The 16,971-nt window shown below is 54.2% G+C and overlaps 2 protein-coding genes across 2 annotated transcripts; both read left to right on the top strand.

Moving 5' to 3' along the window:
• Window positions 1–2,426: 2,426 nt before the first annotated feature.
• On the top strand, window positions 2,427–12,751 carry F12 (coagulation factor XII). Its single transcript, XM_056113092.1, has 14 exons — window positions 2,427–2,499; window positions 3,364–3,421; window positions 6,637–6,736; window positions 7,061–7,131; window positions 7,427–7,537; window positions 7,653–7,784; window positions 8,021–8,125; window positions 9,343–9,508; window positions 9,607–9,839; window positions 9,956–10,199; window positions 10,400–10,536; window positions 10,646–10,795; window positions 11,717–11,865; window positions 11,939–12,751. Exons 1-14 carry the CDS (start codon window positions 2,443–2,445, stop codon window positions 12,104–12,106), a joined length of 1,881 nt encoding a protein of 626 aa, XP_055969067.1. The 5' UTR covers window positions 2,427–2,442; the 3' UTR covers window positions 12,107–12,751.
• Window positions 12,752–14,793: 2,042 nt separating this feature from the next.
• PFN3 (profilin 3) lies at window positions 14,794–15,207 on the top strand. The gene has a single exon (XM_056113234.1). It carries the CDS (start codon window positions 14,794–14,796, stop codon window positions 15,205–15,207), a length of 414 nt encoding a protein of 137 aa, XP_055969209.1.
• The last annotated feature ends 1,764 nt before the right edge of the window (window positions 15,208–16,971 follow it).

Raw genomic sequence — 16,971 nt, forward strand, 5'->3', positions numbered from 1 at the left:
GGCATACATGCTTTACATGGAAGAGTCCTGGGAGTAGCCTGCCTGAGCACTGCTGGGTATGGCCCTCAAACCAAACCAAATGGAACAAAACAAAACTCAAGAACTAAATCACCAGCAATCTGGGAAGCAGTCACAGGAGATACTGTGGTCGTCCTACTATTGTCCAGTGACTCATTTCCAATGGCCACTTGACCTCATGCCTCTACTCTAGCTTCAGGTTCTTCACGTCTGAGAAAGATCAACTGGAAGGAGAGACGCTTCCTCTGGAATTCAGGTGTGATTCTGGGATCTGTGGCAGCCATCATGTGACCACAAGGAGAGGGTCATGAGCTACTCCCACATCAATGCTCATGGAACCATGCAGTGCCCAGGGTCCCTCTGAATTATCTCTTACAGAACTTGGGTTCTGAATGACATTGTTTTGAGTTTGGGGTTTTGGGTCACATCCAGCGGTGCTCAGGACTCACTCCTGGCGGGCCTGGCAGACTCCATGCAGTGCTGGGTATTGAACCTGAGTTCACCACATGCAAAGCAAGCACCCTCCCTGCTGTCCTATCTCTTAGGCCCTCAGGCCTCCTTTGATACCCGAGTTTACATTTCTGGAAAGACCTTCCCTCCCTCTCCCAACTATAAATCCCTACTCCTGGTCAAGACTTCTCCCAAAAGCCTTTTGGATTCTGGGCCAGAGACAGCAGGGAAGGGGTTTGCTTGCACGCAACCAGTCTCGATTCCAGCACTGCAAAAGGTCCCCTGAACACTTAGCCAAGAGTATTCAGATGTGCACTTCCTTAAAAAAAAAAATTGGCCCTCTTGCATTTAAAGCTGGAATTGGCCCTTTCCCAAAGGGAAATAACCATGCGGGACCCAGCATAGGTCAAGGTCTGTACTCAGGAGTAATCAACCACCAACAGGGCTGCCTTTACCACCACCTGGAGTTTCCCTTTCATCCTGAGCTGCCACAGCTAAGTGTTACCTTTGAAACAATTGTCACCAAGGTGCAGCAGGGGGTGTGGATTCCCCTCCCCCTGGGTATCTGTTCCACCCTTAGCTAATCTTGGAGTCCAATTAAGAAAGATTATGTTCCTTTGGGACCAGAGTGATAATACAGTAGGTAGGGCATTTGCCTAGCATGCATCCAACCTGGGTTCAATCTCGGGCATCCCAGAGGATCCCCCAATGCCAGGAGTCATTTTCTGAGTGCAGAGCCAGAAGTAACCCCTGAGCATCACTGTGTGTGACCCAAACCCCTCCCCGCCAAAAAATTTACCTGGAGTGGGGTTGGAGTGATAGTACAGTGTGGAGGGGTGCTTGAATGTGGCCAACCCAGGTTCAATCCCTGGCATTCCATAGGGTCTCCTGAGCCCACCAGGAGTGATTACTGAGTGCAAGAGTAAGTCCTGAGCATGGTCACGGTTGCTCCCCTCCCCAAACCAAATCATATATTATGTTTGTTTGGACTAGAGAGACAGTACAAAAGAAATCAGGGCATTTGCCTTGCATATGACTGACAAAGTTTCCATTTCTGGAACCCATAGATTTCCCCCAAAACATCCCAGGAATCTTGTCAGCAGTGAGAGAGAGAGAGAGAGAGAGAGAGAGAGAGAGAGAGAATGACTTTCCCCATGAACTCTAAGAGCCCCCTAAAGTGCAGAGGTTTCTCCCCCTCCCCCTCCTTCTCCTCTGCTGGATTCTGGGAACCTAAGAATGTTCCTTGTTGAGATTAGAGGAATAGTTCAACCAGCATTGCCTACAGGAGGCCCTGGGTTCTATCCCTGACATCACAGAGCCGCGCCACACTGCCAGATGCAATGCCAGAGCACCAGAGACCCAAAGTCCCTCAGGCTGTGTTTTGTTTTGTTTTGTTTTGACTTGGGGGCCACATCCATCAGTGCTGAGGACTGACTCCTGGCTCAGCACTCAGGGATCACTCCTGGTGAGACTCAAGGGGGAGGGGCCCTATGGGATGATGGTGACCGAACCCAGATCTGCCATGAGCAAGGTAAGCGCCATCCCTGATGTCCTATTGCTCAGGCCCTTCATGCTGTTCCTGAGTGTCCCTTAATTCAGTCAGGAGAGGGGCTGGAGCAACAGCACAGTGGGTAGGGTGTTTGCCTTGCATGCAGCCGACCTGGGTTCAATTCCCAGCATCCCATATGGTCCCCTGAGCACCACCAGGGGTAATTTCTGAGTGCAGAATCAGGAGTAACCCCTGTGCATCACCGGGTGTGACCCAAAAAGAAAAAAAAATCAGTCAGGAGAGGGGAACCCCTTAGCTCATCATTCCATCCACTTCCACTCACCAACTCCCAACTCCACACACGCCAGGTGTGGGGGGTTCTGGCCTCTGCATGGGAGAAGAATTTGACCAATCCCGCTCCTCCATCCTCGGGACCTTGGCCCACACCTATTGATCTGGACTCCGGGGCAGTCCAGCCAGCCGCCATGAGGTTCCCGTTGCTCCTGGGGTTCTTGCTGGCAAGCCTGGAGTCCGTGCTTTTGGTGAGCACCATGGGGATCAAGAATACTGGACCAGGGGGTTTTGGGTCAAAGATCAAAGGTCAGGGGTCGGGGTTAGGGGGTGCGTGCACAGGATCCTGGTTGAAATTCCGCACCCAGACCCACCTCCCAGCACTGCTGAGTATGTTTCTGGAGGCTCAACCAGAGAACACCCCTTGGGATGAGGAAATGAAGGGATCAGACTCTAGCCCTGGCCTCTGGCCATAATCTCTCAATCCAGGATTATTTGGGGGGCAGAGGGGGGTTTGTTCCAGTTTGGGGGCCAGAGCCAGCAGTGCTTGGGGTTTATTCCTGGCTCTGTGCGCAGGGATCACTCCTTGAAGGACCCTATGGGGTGCCGGAGATCGAACCCACGTTGGCCACGTACAAGGCGAACACCCTCCCTGCTGTAACTAGGGCTCAGGTCCCAAGGCCTGATATTTTTAGGGTGAGGCCATATATGGTAGCGTTCAGGGGTCACTCCCGGCTCTTGTCCTTTGGGGGGTCCTTCTAGCGGTGCTCAGAAGACCTCTGTGGTGCCAAGGATGCAAGTGGGGTCGGCAGCATATAAGGCAAACGCCTTAGCTGCTCTCCTCCCTTTCCGTAAAGCCCAGTCTGGGGAGAGAGAAGCCAGAGGGAGCCAACAGCAGGGGGAGGGGCCGCATTTCTGGAAAGATCCAGAGACAAGTCTCGGAGAATGGTGGAGGGCATGTGGAGGGGCAAGGTCTTGCAAGGAAGGGAGCGGCATTTGGGGGCTGAGGGAAGATGCTAGCTAGCATAGTTGGGTTTGGAGTGATAAATAGTCCAGTGGGGAGGGCATTTGCCTTACACGTGGCCGACGCAGGATCAATCCCCATCATCCCATAGGGTCCCCCTTGGAGAAACCGCCAGGAGCAGAGACAGGCGGCTGCAGGGAACACTGTGGGTAAGTAGCCAGCCTGCTCCCAAACACCCATGCGCTGTGGAGAGGAAACTCAAGAGGCCGCCTTTGCATGAGAGAGGTCCACATCCCATCCCCGGCCCAGCCTTATCTACTGAGCACTGTAGGACTGATCCCAGCGCACCACACTGGGAGCAGCCCCTGAGCCCCGAAAACTCCAAGAAAGGGCCAGAGAAATAGACCTGTGGGATAGACCCAGGTTCAATCCCCGGCACCTCATAGAGTCCCCTGAGCACAGCTCCAGGAGTCACCATGTGGTGTGGCCCCAAAACAATAACAACAGAAACTTTTTTTTTTTTTGCTTTTGGAACCACACCGGATGGTGCTCAGGGATCACTCCTTGAACAGTGTGTGGGGGAGTCTGTGGGGTGTTGGAGATCGAACCCCAAGTCAACTGCAAGCAAAGCAAGCATCTTACCCATTGTACTATCACTCTGGCCACTTCCATTTTATTTTAAGTTTTGGATCCAAAAAGCCCAATAAGGGACTGGAGCGATAGCAAAGTGGTTAGGGTGCTTGCCTTGCACACAGCTAACCTGGGTTCGATTCCCAGCATCCCATAGGGTCCCCGGAACACCACCAGGAGTAATTCCTGAGTGCAGAGCCAGGAGTAACCCCTGTGCATTGCCGGGTATGACCCAAAAAGCAAAAAAAAAACAAACAAAAAAAAAAAAAACAGAAATCACTGGGTCTGGAGCCTTAGCACAGCAGGGAGGGTGTTATTTACCCTGCACGCAGCCAACCCAGGTTCGATCCCCAACATCCCATAGGGTCTCCCGAGCACCACCAGGAGTGATTCCTGAGTGCATGAGCCAGGAGTCACCCCTGAGCATCACTGGGTGTGACCCAAAAAGCACCCCCCCAAAAAAAATCACTGCTGGAGGGATTCAGAGGACACTCTGGGGTGCCAGGGACAGAACCCAGGTGGACGGAGTGCGAGGCATGTACCCCACCCTCTGTGCTCTATGCTCCAGCTCCCAGCCCCCCCCTTCCACAGAGGCCTCTCCCTGTGTCTCCAATCCGGCCTCTTCCCTCACCGCCGGCACTAAATATTATTCTCCGGGGCACTAAATATTTACCTAGAGATGACAACGAAATGAACTCTGCCCTCCAGAGCCCAATTTGGTGGGGCCGGCCCAGCCCCGGGACACGGAGCCAGGAAGGCCAGCTCACAAAATCTCAGCCTCGCCCCACTCCTTATCGGTGCTCCTGGCTGCACTGCTTTCCTTTCCTTTCCTTTTTGGGATGTGTGTGGGGAGATCTACTCCAGCAGGGTCAGGAGCCCGAGGGGTCACACCCTGTAATACTTGTCCCGTGGGGTGGGGGGGCGGGGTTCCAGCACTGGGTTTGCTGACCAGAGGCCATGCGGGCCTGGCAGGAGGCCGTGTACAGGCGGGAAGACCTCCTCAACGATCCCCAGGCCCTCCTCCCTTGTTCTTCTCTTTCTTTTTTATTATCTTGTTTTCTTTTTTCGGCTTTTTTTGGGTCAGACCCAGCCATGCTCAAGGGTGACTCCTGGCTTTGCACTCAGGAATTACTCCTGGTGGTGCTTGGGGAACCATATGGGATGCTGGGAATTGAACCCAGGTGAGTGACATGCAAGGCAAATGCCCTACCCGCTGTGCTATCACTCCTGCCCCTTTCTTTTCTTCTCTTTTTGCTTTTTGCTTTTTGGGTCACACCTGGCGATGCACAGGGCTTACTTCTGGCTCATGCACTCAGGAATTACTCCTGGCGGTGCTCAGGGGACCCTATGGGATGCTGGGAATTGAACCTGGGTGAGCCATATGCAAGGTAAATGCCCTGCCCACTGGACTATCACTCCTGCCCCTTTCTTTTCTTTTCTTTTGCTTTTTGGGTCACACCCAGTGATGCACAGCGGTTACTCCTGGCTTGTGCACCTAGGAATTACCCCTGGTGGTGCTCGGGGGACCATATGAGATGCTAGAAATCGAACCCGGATCGTCAGCGTGCAAGGCAAACGCCCTACCCCCTGTGCTATCGCTCCAGCCCCTTCTTTTCTTTTCTCTTCTTTTCTCCTTTCCTTTCTTTGTTTCTCTCTCTCCTTCTCTCTCTATCATACTTTTTAATTTTGGTTTTTGGGCCAATCCTGGCAATGTTCAAGAGTTACTCCTGGCTCTGCATTCAGGGGACCTTATGGGATGCCGAGGATCAAACCTGGGTCAGCCACATGCAAGGCAAGAGCCCTTCCCATTGTACTACCACTCTGGCCTATTTTTCTTTCTTTCTTACTTTTTTCCTTCTTTATCTCTCTGTTTTTCTCTCTTTTTCTCTCTATTTCTCTCTCTCTCCTCTCTCTCTCTTTCCTCTTTGTTTTGGGGCCAGATCCTAAAGTGCTCAGAGCTTACTCCTCGCTCTGCACTCAGAAATCACTCCTGGCTTGCTCTGGGGACCCTATGGGATCTGGGGATTGAACCCAGGTCTGCTGCATGCAAGGCAAATGCCCTACCTGCTGGACTATTTCTCCAGCCCTCCCTTTTATTCTCTCTCTCTCTCTCTCTCTCTCTTTTTATCTTTTCTTCCTTTTTTGAGCTACACCCAGCAGTGCTCAAAGCTTCCTCCCAGCTCTGCACTCAGGGATCATTCCCAGAGGGCCTAGGGGTGCTGGACCACTACCATCAGAGTGGCCAAGACTGCACTCAGGGCATGTGGGCAGCACAGAGGATCCAACTCACAGCCTGGCATTTTCCAGATTATCTTTGCAGCTCAGAAACACATTTTTGGGTAGAAGGCACATCCATCAGTGCTCAGCACTTACTCCTGGATCTGAGCTCAGGGATCACTCCTGGTGGGTCATGGGGGAGATCCTATGGGGCGTCAAGGATCAAGACTGGGTTAGCTCCACACAAGGCAAACCCCTCCCCCCAGGCCGGAGAGATAGTAGAGTAGGGAGGGCGCTTGCCTAGTGCACAGCCGACCTGGGTTCCATCCCCTGCATCCCACAGGGTCCTCTGAGCAGCATCAGGAGCGATTCCTGAGTGCAGAGCCAGGAGTCAGCCCTGAGCATCACTGGTGTGGTACAAAAACAAAACAAAACCAAAAAAGGCCAGTTCTCTACCATCTGTACTATCACTTCCACCCCAAAGGCAGTGATCTTTGGGGGGGAGGGCATCACGCTTCTCCCCAGCACGAAGAGGTCGTGCTAGGGCAGAAGGCTCTAGGGTGTGTTCTCTTTGCAGTGCTGACTGTCAGCGGGGAACTCTGCCATTTTCCTTTCCAATACCACCGGCGGCTCTACCACCATTGTACCCAGAGGGGCCGGCCGGGCTCCCAGCCCTGGTAAGGCTGCTGGAGTGGTGGGAGCAGAAGCCCCACAGGAGAGGGAGGCTGCCCCCAGAATCCTTGTTTGTGGGGGGAGTCAGAGGGGGCTGCTAGTCCCTGGGCAGAGTAAAAAAAACTGCTTCTCTGGGAGGCTGGAGCAATAGCACAGCAGGTAGGGCGTTTGCCTTGCACGCAACCAACCTGGATTCGATTCCCAGCATCCCATGTGGTCCCCTGAGCACCGCCAGGAGTAATTCATGAGTGCAGAGCCAGGAGTAATCCCTGTGCATTGCCAGGTGTGACCCAAAAAGAAAAAAAAAAAAGCTGGATCTCTTTCAACAGGTGCGCTACCACCCCCAACTTTGATCAAGACCAGCGATGGGGGTACTGCTTGGAGCCCAAGAAAGAGAAAGGTGCCATCCACTGCTGGGGTGGCCCAGGGGCCCTCTCCTCACCCCCTGATTGTCCATTGACCACCCTCCCACATAACCCATCCAACCGCCCAGGGTTTGAACCCACCCTGTCCCTTCCCTTCCTTCCTCCCTGGGAGAGAAGCTGTGGGAGAGGAATCAGCCCATTTTGCAGATATGTAAATCAAGGCCTGGCAGCATCCAGGTTTAGAAGACAAGTGGGTTCAGGCAAAGACTTGGTGGGTGGATGGGAGGGGTGGGTCAAGGGGTCAGACTCACACCTCTCCCTCTCTTTCAGACCACTGCGGCAAACATAATCCCTGCCATAAGGGGGGTACCTGTGTGAACACACCCCAAGGCCCCCGCTGTCTCTGTCCCGAGCTCTTCACCGGCAAGCACTGCCAGAAAGGTGGGGGTGATGAGGGTCAGTCCAAACTGGGGTGCACAGACTCAGGGGACACTTGACAGGGTGTCCCTCTATGGAGCCCACACCCCGACTCCCGGGATTCTCTCTCTGTTCCCAGAGAAATGCTTCGAGCCTCAGCTTCTCCGATTCTTTCATGAGAATGAAATTTGGTACCGGGCTGAGCAGGCTGGTGGGGCCAGGTGTCAGTGCCGGGGGCCCGGGGCCCAGTGCCAACTGCTGGCTGGTCAAGGTGAGGGCATAGAGGACCGGATGTGGGTGGAGGAGCTGATGGGCGGCTGAGGGGAAAGTGGGTGGGAGATGCCATTTAAGGGGCTCTGTGCTCAGGAATCTCTCCTGGAGGTGCTCAGGGAACCATATGGGATGCCGGGGATCGAACCTGGGTCGGCCGTGAGCAAGACAAGCCCCCTCCCCGCTGTGCTATCACTGTAGCTATCTATATGGCTCTCACTCGGCCCTTTCTCCCAGCCTGCCAGGCCAATCCGTGTCTCAATGGGGGACACTGCGTGGAAGTGGAGGGGCACCAGCTGTGTCACTGCCCTGAGGGCTATTCTGGAAGCATCTGCGATGTGGGTGAGTAAGGCAGGAGGTGGGACAGGGAGAGGAGAGGCCACATGGGAAGTGTCAGCGGAGGGGATGAAGAGTGGTCAACCTCCTGGATATCTGGGAGCCTTATTCCTCCCATTATAATAATAATAATAATATTTTGCTTTTTGGGTCACATCCGGCGATGCACAGGGGTTACTCCTGGCTCATGCACTCAGGAATTACTCCTGGCAGTGCTTGGGGAACCACATTGAATGCTGGGAATTGAACCCGGGTCAGCCGTGTGCAAGGCAAACGCCCTACTCACTGTGCTATCTCCAGCCCCTAACCCTCCCTGTTTGGGGCCATGCCTGGCTGTGCTCAGGACTTAACTCCTGGCTGTGTGCTCAGGCATCAAGGGACCACATGGAGTGCCAGGATCAAACCCTGGTCCACCATGTGCAAAGGCCAATGCCCTCTCTGCTCCTCTTCTCTCCCTAAAATTTTTGGCAAAGGCACTGATCAGGGCTTACTCCTGGCACTGTGCTCAGGAATGCTTGGAGGATTATATGAGGTGATAGAAATTGAACCCAGGTTGACCACATGCCAGGCAAGCACCCTACCTGCTCTACTATAGCTCCAGATCTTTTCTTTTTTTGGGGGGGGAGGGTGTTTGGGCCACACAATCAGAGATGCTGGAAAAACTATTCCTGGCCTTATTCTCAGGGATGATGCCTGAGTTATCAAAACAATACTGGGTGGGTTTCTTTTTTTGGGGGTGGTGGGGGGAATTGTCTTTTTTTTTCATTTTGTGTCACACCCAGCTATGCTCATGGGTTACTCCTGGCTCTAAACTCAGGAATTACTCCTGCCGGTGCTTGGGGGACCAAATGGGATGCTGGAGATTTAACCCTGGCAAATGCCCTACCCGCAGCGCTATGGCTCCAGCCCCTGTTTCTTTTGTTTTGCGGGCACTCTTGGCAATGCTCAGGGGTTATCCTAGCTCTGCTCTCAGAAACTATTACAGTGGGATTGGCCAAATGCAAGGCAAGAGAGCGCCTTACCCGTGGTACTATCTCTCCAGTCCCACGTGCCTTAAGTTCTGTTATTGGGCCACATTCGGCGATGCTCTGGACTCACTCCTAGCACTGAGCTCAGGGATTTCTCCTGGAGGGCTCAGGGGTGCCAGGGATCGAATGCAAGGGGTATGCGTGCCAGACAAGCACATTACCCGCTGTGCAATCTCTCCTCCCGCAACCGGTTAGATCTTGAGACAAATTGCTACGAAGGGCGGGGTCTCAGTTACCGCGGCAGGGAGCGGACCACGGTCTCGGGCGCTCGCTGTGAGTCCTGGACCTCGGAGGCCAGTTACAGCAACGTGAGCGTCGAGCAAGCGCGCCACTGGGGCCTGGGAGACCACGCTTTCTGCAGGTGCGCCCTTGCAGGACCTGGGCAGAGCTGGGCGGGGCGAGCCCGGGACGGGGCTGGGGTTCCCACGTTCTAACAGCGCCCCCTCCTGGCGGCCACAGGAATCCAGACAACGACACCCGTCCGTGGTGCTTTATCTGGATGGGCGACCGTCTAACCTGGGAATACTGTCGCGTGCCACAGTGCCAGCCCCGGGGCCGGTTGATGCCCCAAATCCTTCCCGCACGCTGGAGACCCTCGGGGTACCCGGAGTCTCCCCCTCCCCCACCTTCACCCAGGCAGAAACCCGAGTCCTTGACTCCCACCGGGAGCTCAACTCATCCCCCGACCACTGGTAATTAACTGGACGCGGGGAACGCCCGAATGCTGCCGTTTCTGGGGTGGGTGAGGGCAAAGGTTTTTTTTAGGGGGGGGGGGCGGGCTCTTGCTCAGTCCCGGCTCCTCTCGTAGCCTCGCCCACTTTGCCCCAGAAGCAGTCGACCCCCTGGTCCAAGGTGCGCCAGGTGGAGCCGGAGGGTTGCGGCCGACGGCTCCGGAAACGGTTTTCCTCGATGCGCCGCGTGGTCGGGGGGCTGGTGGCGCTGCCCGGGGCGCACCCTTACATCGCAGCGCTGTACTGGAGCGACGGTTTCTGTGCCGGCAGCCTCATCGCCCCGTGCTGGGTGCTGACGGCGGCGCACTGCCTGCAGAAGCGGTGAGCACCCCGTCTCTGGCCCCTGCCCAATCCCAACCCCCAAGCTCCAGCCAAGCATCTTGGGTAGCTGCACCCCACTTGACTCCGTGCGCTCGCCCATCCTGAGTTTCTGAAACCCAGAGGTGGGATGCAGGGGGACCTTGCGACGGTGTGTGTGTGTGTGGGGGGCGTTCCTCTGAGAGCGCATCCCCTTCCCACAGGCCTGCGCCCAAGGAGCTGACGGTGGTGCTGGGTCAGGAGCGCTATAACGAGAGCTGCCAGCAGTGCCAGACGCTGGCCGTGCACTCTTACCGTTTGCACGAAGGCTTCTCGTCCACGACCTACCAGCACGACCTGGGTGCGCGGGGTGGGGGTGGTGGGGGGTCGTGCCAGTGGGGATCGGGGTGCGGGGAAGGGCAGAGCTCCGAGGGGCTGTCTCACCCGGCTCCTGCCCGCGCGCGGGTCAGCCTTGCTGCGCCTGCAGGAGCGCGCGGACGGCAGCTGCGCCCTCACGTCGCCCTACGTGCAGCCGGTGTGTTTGCCCCGCGGCCCCGCATCGCCAGCCCAAGACGAGAGCATGGTGTGCGAGGTGGCAGGCTGGGGCCACCAGTTTGATGGTAAGCGGAGTGACTGGTGTGAAAGTGTGTGTGTGTGGGGGGGTTCAGGGGCAGAAGGAGGGGGACCTCGGGAGGGTCGGCAGCACTGATTGTTTTGTAGGATTTTGTTTGGGGGCCACACCTGGCAATGTTCAGGGTTTACCCCTGACTCTGTACTCAGGGGCCACTCCTGGGGTCCTCAGGGGAGATCCTAGGGGATGCCAGAGATTGAACCCGGGTTGACCAAGTGCAAGGCAAGCCCCTTTCCTCTCAAATCTGGATTTAGATCAGATTAACCATCAATATTTTTGTTAGTTTGTTTTGGGTCATGTCCAGTGGTGCTTAGGGCTTAGTACCAACTCCCTTAGTCCGGGTCCCAGCTCTATGCTCAAGGATTTCCCTGGGCATCTGGGTCAGCTGAATTCTTTCCAGGGTTGAGGAGCTCATGGAAGGTGTACAAAAATCCAAACCCTCTGGGCTGCCAGGGCTAAGACGGGCAGAAAGGGCCAGGGCAGGTGGGAGGCTTGGGACAAAGTCCTAAGACCCTGGAGGGGAAGACAGGATGGGTCAGGATCCCCAAACAGTCCAAGGTGTTCCCCCCCCTTTTTTTTCTTTTCACTTTTTGGGCTCCTGACTCTGCACTCAGGAATTACTCCTGGCGATGCTCAGGTGACCTTATGGGATGCCAAGAGATCGAACCCAGGTCGGGGATGTGCAAGGCAAATGCCCTCCCCTCTGTACTATCACTCTGGATCCCCCCTGTTTGAGGCATTTCAATCCCACTTTTCCCCTGCCTGGCCTGGGCTGCTGCCTGCGAGGGACGAAGGAAGTTGGAGCGTCTGGAAACGCCTGGATGGCACGCGCACCGAGCACGAGCACGGCGCGCACAGGGCAGGGAGGAGGGCAGGCTGTGAGTGAGAAAGGCGATCTCTCGGTTGGCAGGGGCGGAGGAATACTCCAGCTTCCTGCAGGAGGCGGAGGTGCCTCTGATCTCCCCTGAGCGCTGCTCGGCCCCCGAAGTGCACGGGACCACTTTTCTCCAGGGGATGTTGTGCGCCGGATTCCTGGAGGGCGGCACGGACGCGTGCCAGGTGAGTTCCCCCGGCCCGGGTCTGTCTCCTGACCCCAGTCCAGGGACGTGATCTGACTCCCCGCCACCCCCAGGGGGACTCCGGAGGTCCGCTGGTGTGTGAGAACGAGGACGCTGAGGACCAGCTCATCCTTCGAGGCGTTGTCAGCTGGGGCTCTGGCTGTGGAGACCGCAATAAGCCAGGTGTCTACACCGACGTTGCCAACTACCTGGCCTGGATTCAGGAGCATCTGGATTCCTGATCTCACCCAGGAATGCGTCTTTTGCTCCTGGACGAGATCAGGGAGCCGGTCGGGGCAGGAGTCTGGATGGGCAAGGAACGCTCATGCATGCCACAATCAATAAATAGCCTTTTGAGGGGTCCAGAGAGATAGGACAGCGGGGAGGGTGCTAGCCTCGCACACTGCCCATCCGGGTTTGATTCCCAGCATCCCATAGGATCCATCAAGACCTCCAAGAGTGGGGGCTGGAGAAATAGCACAGCGGGTAGGGCGCTTGCCTTGCACGTGGCTGACCCGGGTTCGATTCCCAGCATCTCACATGGTTCCCCGAGCATGGCCAGGAGTAATTCCTGAGTGCATGAACCAGGAATAAGCCCTGTGCATCGCTGAGTGTAACCCAAAAAGCAAAATAAATAAATAAATAAATAAAAGACCTCCAAGAGTGATCCCTGAGCACAGAGCCAGGAGTGTCAGCCCTGAGAACCTCCAGGTGTGGCCAAAAAACCAACCAAACAAAAAATGACTAAAAAAGAGCTCTTTTGAGGGAAGGATCTTGTGCTCTCGGTTATATCCCCAAGCACCGCCAGGGGTCACTCCTAAGCACAGGGCTAGGAGTAGCCCCTCAACACGGATGAGCACAACCCCCAAACGCACCTGGGTACTCCTAATAAAGTGCTCATTGTAAATATTTGAGCAGCAGAGTCCTTCAGGGGTTGCACTAGAAAATTCCAAGTGTGAACAATTTCCCCATCTGCCTCATGCTCTGCAGAAATTCTCCCTCCCCCCACTTCCTCTTCCCTCTGTTGTGATAATCAGTTGCACAAGTGGTATAGTGGATTGCATTGGGCATGTGGGGGACAGTGCCAGGGATTGGTCTGAGGCTGGCAAAGGGGGATTCTCTACCACCAAGCTATACCCTGGGCCCCAATGATCTATGGGTTTGAGCTTTTTGGGCCATACCTGGTGATGCTCAGGGGTTACTTCTGACTCTGCACTCAGGGATCATTCCTGGTGGTACTTGGGGGACCTTATGGGATACCGAGGATCGAACTTGGGTCGGTCACATGCAAAGCAAATGCCCTCCTCCCCACTGTGCTATCGCTCCACCCCCCTTCTGTCCCAATGATCTTTGAACAGCTTGTGTAAGACTTAGATTCTTTTAAAATATGTTTATTTTTGTATCTCTGCTGGAGCAATGTACGGTGGGTTGTTTGCCTTACATGCGAATGACACAGGTTCCATCCCTGGCATCTCAAATGGTCTCCTGAGCACCATCAGGATTGATTCATGAGTGCAGAGTCCAGAGGAACCTCTTGAGCACTGTCAGGTGTGACTCCAAAATCAATTTTTTAAATTTCTGAATTATTTGGAAGGAATCACACCCATTGACACTTGGGTTACTCCTGGCTCTGCACTCAGGAATTACTCCTGACAGTGCAGTATTATATGGGATACCAGTGATTGAACCAGAGTCCGCCACATGCAAAGTAACCATCCTACCCTCTGTACTATCGCTCCAGCTCCAAGATTTAGATTCAGCCCAGCTGGTACTAGATGTCAGTATGGACAAGCCTCAGGAAAGGTGATTTTCTATAAAATTTCCTCTAAAAATATTTAATAAAAGTGGAAGTAGCCCCCAAACAAACAAACAAAAAAAACACCTCGTCCTGTGCTTGGTGGACCCCAGAAGTTGATATGGGAAGTGTTTTTTTTATTTACATGATACTCAGCTTAAGAGTATCATATAAATCAGAGTTATTCAGTACTCAGCTGAAGACTCCAGGGCTGGAACAATAGTACAGTGGGTAGGGCGTTTGCCTTGAATGCGGACGACCTGGGTTCGATCCCCGGCATCCCATATGGTCCCCTAACACTGCCAGGAGTGATTCCTGAGTGCAGAGTAACCCCTGAGCATCGCCAAGTGTGACCCAAAAAGCGGAAAAAAAAGACTCCAGAGCATATGAGTGCTAATGGCAGCAAAGTATTAAAATTAGGAGGAATGTAATTTACAGCTTGGCGACCCTATAGCAGAAAAATCCAGTGAATTTCCAGCACTAGGAAATGTCCCCCTTGCACGCTTGGGTACCCCCAACAAAATTAGAAGCGTTGGGACTGGAGCGACAGTACAGTGGGTAAGGTGCTTGCCTTTCACACAGCCATCCTGAGTTTGATCCCCAGCATTCTATAGGGTCCCCAAGCCTAACCAGGAGCACAGAGAGAGGAGTAAGTCCTGAGCACCACTGGAGGTAACCCCCCGCCCCCAACACACACACACAAAAAAAGGAAACAAAAAAGAGTCCAGGAAATGGAGAACTAGTCCAGAGTTTAAGGCGCTGTCCTAGCAAGCAGCAGATTCGGGTTCAATCCCCCACAGCCCTTAGGGTCTCCCACGCCCCACCAAGAGTAATCCCTGAGCACCACCGGATGTTGCCCAACCCCCAATCCCAGCCCCCCAAACGCGCATATTCTCAGCATGCTCAGACGTTGCGTGACATTACATCCCATACAGTCACAGTGGCCCCCTGGCAATGGTACATCACAGTGCCCCTTGACGAGCATCCATCACAGTGTCCCTGGCGAGCATCCGTCACAGTGCCCCCTGGCGAGCATCCGTCACAGTGTCCCCCTGGCGAGCATCCGTCACAGTGCCCCCTGGCGATCACAGCTTGCCAGTGAAGCAGGAGGAGCAAAACTTACCCGGAGCAGGAATGGGCGACTGGAAAGGTTACATCTGTGCGGTGCTGCGGGACCAGCGCATCGACGACGTGGCCATCGTGGGCCACTCGGACAATCGCTGCGTGTGGGCCTCGCGGCCCGGGGGCCTGCTGGCGGCCATCTCCCCGCAGGAGGTCGGGGTGCTCACGGGACCTGACCGGCGCAGCTTCCTGCAGACGGGCGTGAGCGTGGCGGGGCGCCGCTGCTGCGTCATCCGCGACCATCTGCTGGCCGAGGGCGACGGCGTGCTGGACGCGCGCACCAAGGGGCTGGACGGGCGCGCTGTGTGCGTGGGCCACACGCCGCGCGTGCTGCTGGTGCTCATGGGCTGCCGTGGCGTGCACGGCGGCGTCCTGAACAAGACGGTGCACGAGCTCATCCACGGGCTGCGCACGCAGGGAACCTAGGGCCCCGCGCGGGGAATAAAGTCTGGCCTCCACGGGGTGCATTGCCTCCTTCTCGGTGCAAGGGTGCGCAGGGCGTGGACGTGGCTTACCGGCAGCTGAAGGTTTATTTACTGGGTCTGAGATTTGAAACCCGCGTTAGATGCTCTTCACCTGGCGTCTTCCAGGCCAGAGATAAGGACTTGGAACCAACCCACCCTTTCTTCCTTCCTTCTCCCTTCCTTCCTTTTTTCCTTCTCTTCTTCCTTCTTTCTCTCTTTCTTCCTTCTCTCCTTCCTTCCTTCTCTCTTTCTTCCTTCTTTCCTTCCTTCTCTCCTTCCTTCCTTCTCTTCCATCTCTCTTCCTTCTTTCCTTCTCTCCTCTCTTCCATCCTCTTTTCATTCCTTCCTTCCTCCCTTCCTTCCTTCCTTCCTTCCTTTCTTCTTCCCTTCCTTCCTTCTTTCCTTCTCTCCTCTCTTCCATCCTCTTTTCCTTCCTTCCTCCCTCCCTTCCTTCCTTCTCCCTTCCTTCCTTACTTTCTTCTTCCCTTCCTTCCTTCCTTCCTTCTTCCCTTCCTTCCTTCCTTCCTTCTCCCTTCCTTCCTTCCTTGCTTTCTTCTTCCTTCTTCCTTCCTTCCTTTCTTTCCTACCTTCTCTCCTTTCTTCCCTCCTTCTCTCTTCCTTCTTTCCTTCTATCCTCCCTTCCATCCTCCCTTCCTTCCTTCCCTCCCTCCCTCCTTCCCTCCTTTCCTTCCATCCTCCCTTTCTTTGCTATTTCAGGGGCTCACCATCCCGTGGTGACCTGAGGGTCCCCTTGATGTATTCAAAACCAATCACTGTTTCTCCAGCTGGTTGACAGCAACAAATGAAGGAAGGGGGCCACAGGTTGGTTGATAATCAGTAATCAGTGACTGTTTATTCCAGTCTCACAGCTGCTAGTTAAAGAGAAATCTTGAAGTGTTGGGGGTAGCAATTACACATAGGTGTGGTTGAACATTACTATAACAACAAACAGATGCAAAGCCCTTCCTTCAGGGGAAGTTCTTCTTGGGGATTTACCCAAGGACAAAATCTCAGTTGAGGGTTCAGCACTCTAGATTACTAGGCGATCTGCCCAAGGGCGGGATTCCATGGGCGAGATTCCATCTAAGGGCATATTGCTTTCTCCTTTCCTTAGCTAGTAATCCATTTAAACAATCATGTTAAATTTACTTAGTATATTTCTAGGCATTTTGCATGAATACAGTAAGAGATATATTAAGCTTAAAGAGTGGTTTTTCCTGGGTACATCTCACTATATATCCCAGACTTCAGTCCTCAGGTCAGGTTAGTCTTTCCTAACCCCAGCAGCATCCTTATAAAGTTACTTCTTTTTTGGTCAAGACAGACTTTGTTCCATGATTGTGCTTTTATACTACTTATGGCGCTTAGACAGTTCCTTTTTTACACAACGGTAGTTTACGGCTTGCTCTGGGTCCATCCAAGTACCTCGCCAGGACTCCCCTTTTGGGGTGTTAGGAAGTAAGGGAAACAGGCTTAAGTCAAGTGAATATGATAGATGCCCTGGAGTAAATATTATTCGGAGTCAGTTAACTCCCAGGTTACAAAAGCATAGCATGAACTGTGTTCCTGTGTCTATACAAAAAGGACATTGTTCTAAAGTATGCAAAGGACATAAAAGAGAAAAGCAATATTTCACTTATACAGACAAAACCCAGACCCCTCAGAAGAGCTGACCTACACAAAACAGGGCCTGATTTGGGGATATTTGTGATTAACAGATAGCAGA

This window comes from Sorex fumeus, unplaced genomic scaffold (assembly GCF_029834395.1).
Source record: "Sorex fumeus unplaced genomic scaffold, SorFum_2.1 ptg000019l, whole genome shotgun sequence".
Taxonomy (NCBI): domain Eukaryota; kingdom Metazoa; phylum Chordata; class Mammalia; order Eulipotyphla; family Soricidae; genus Sorex; species Sorex fumeus.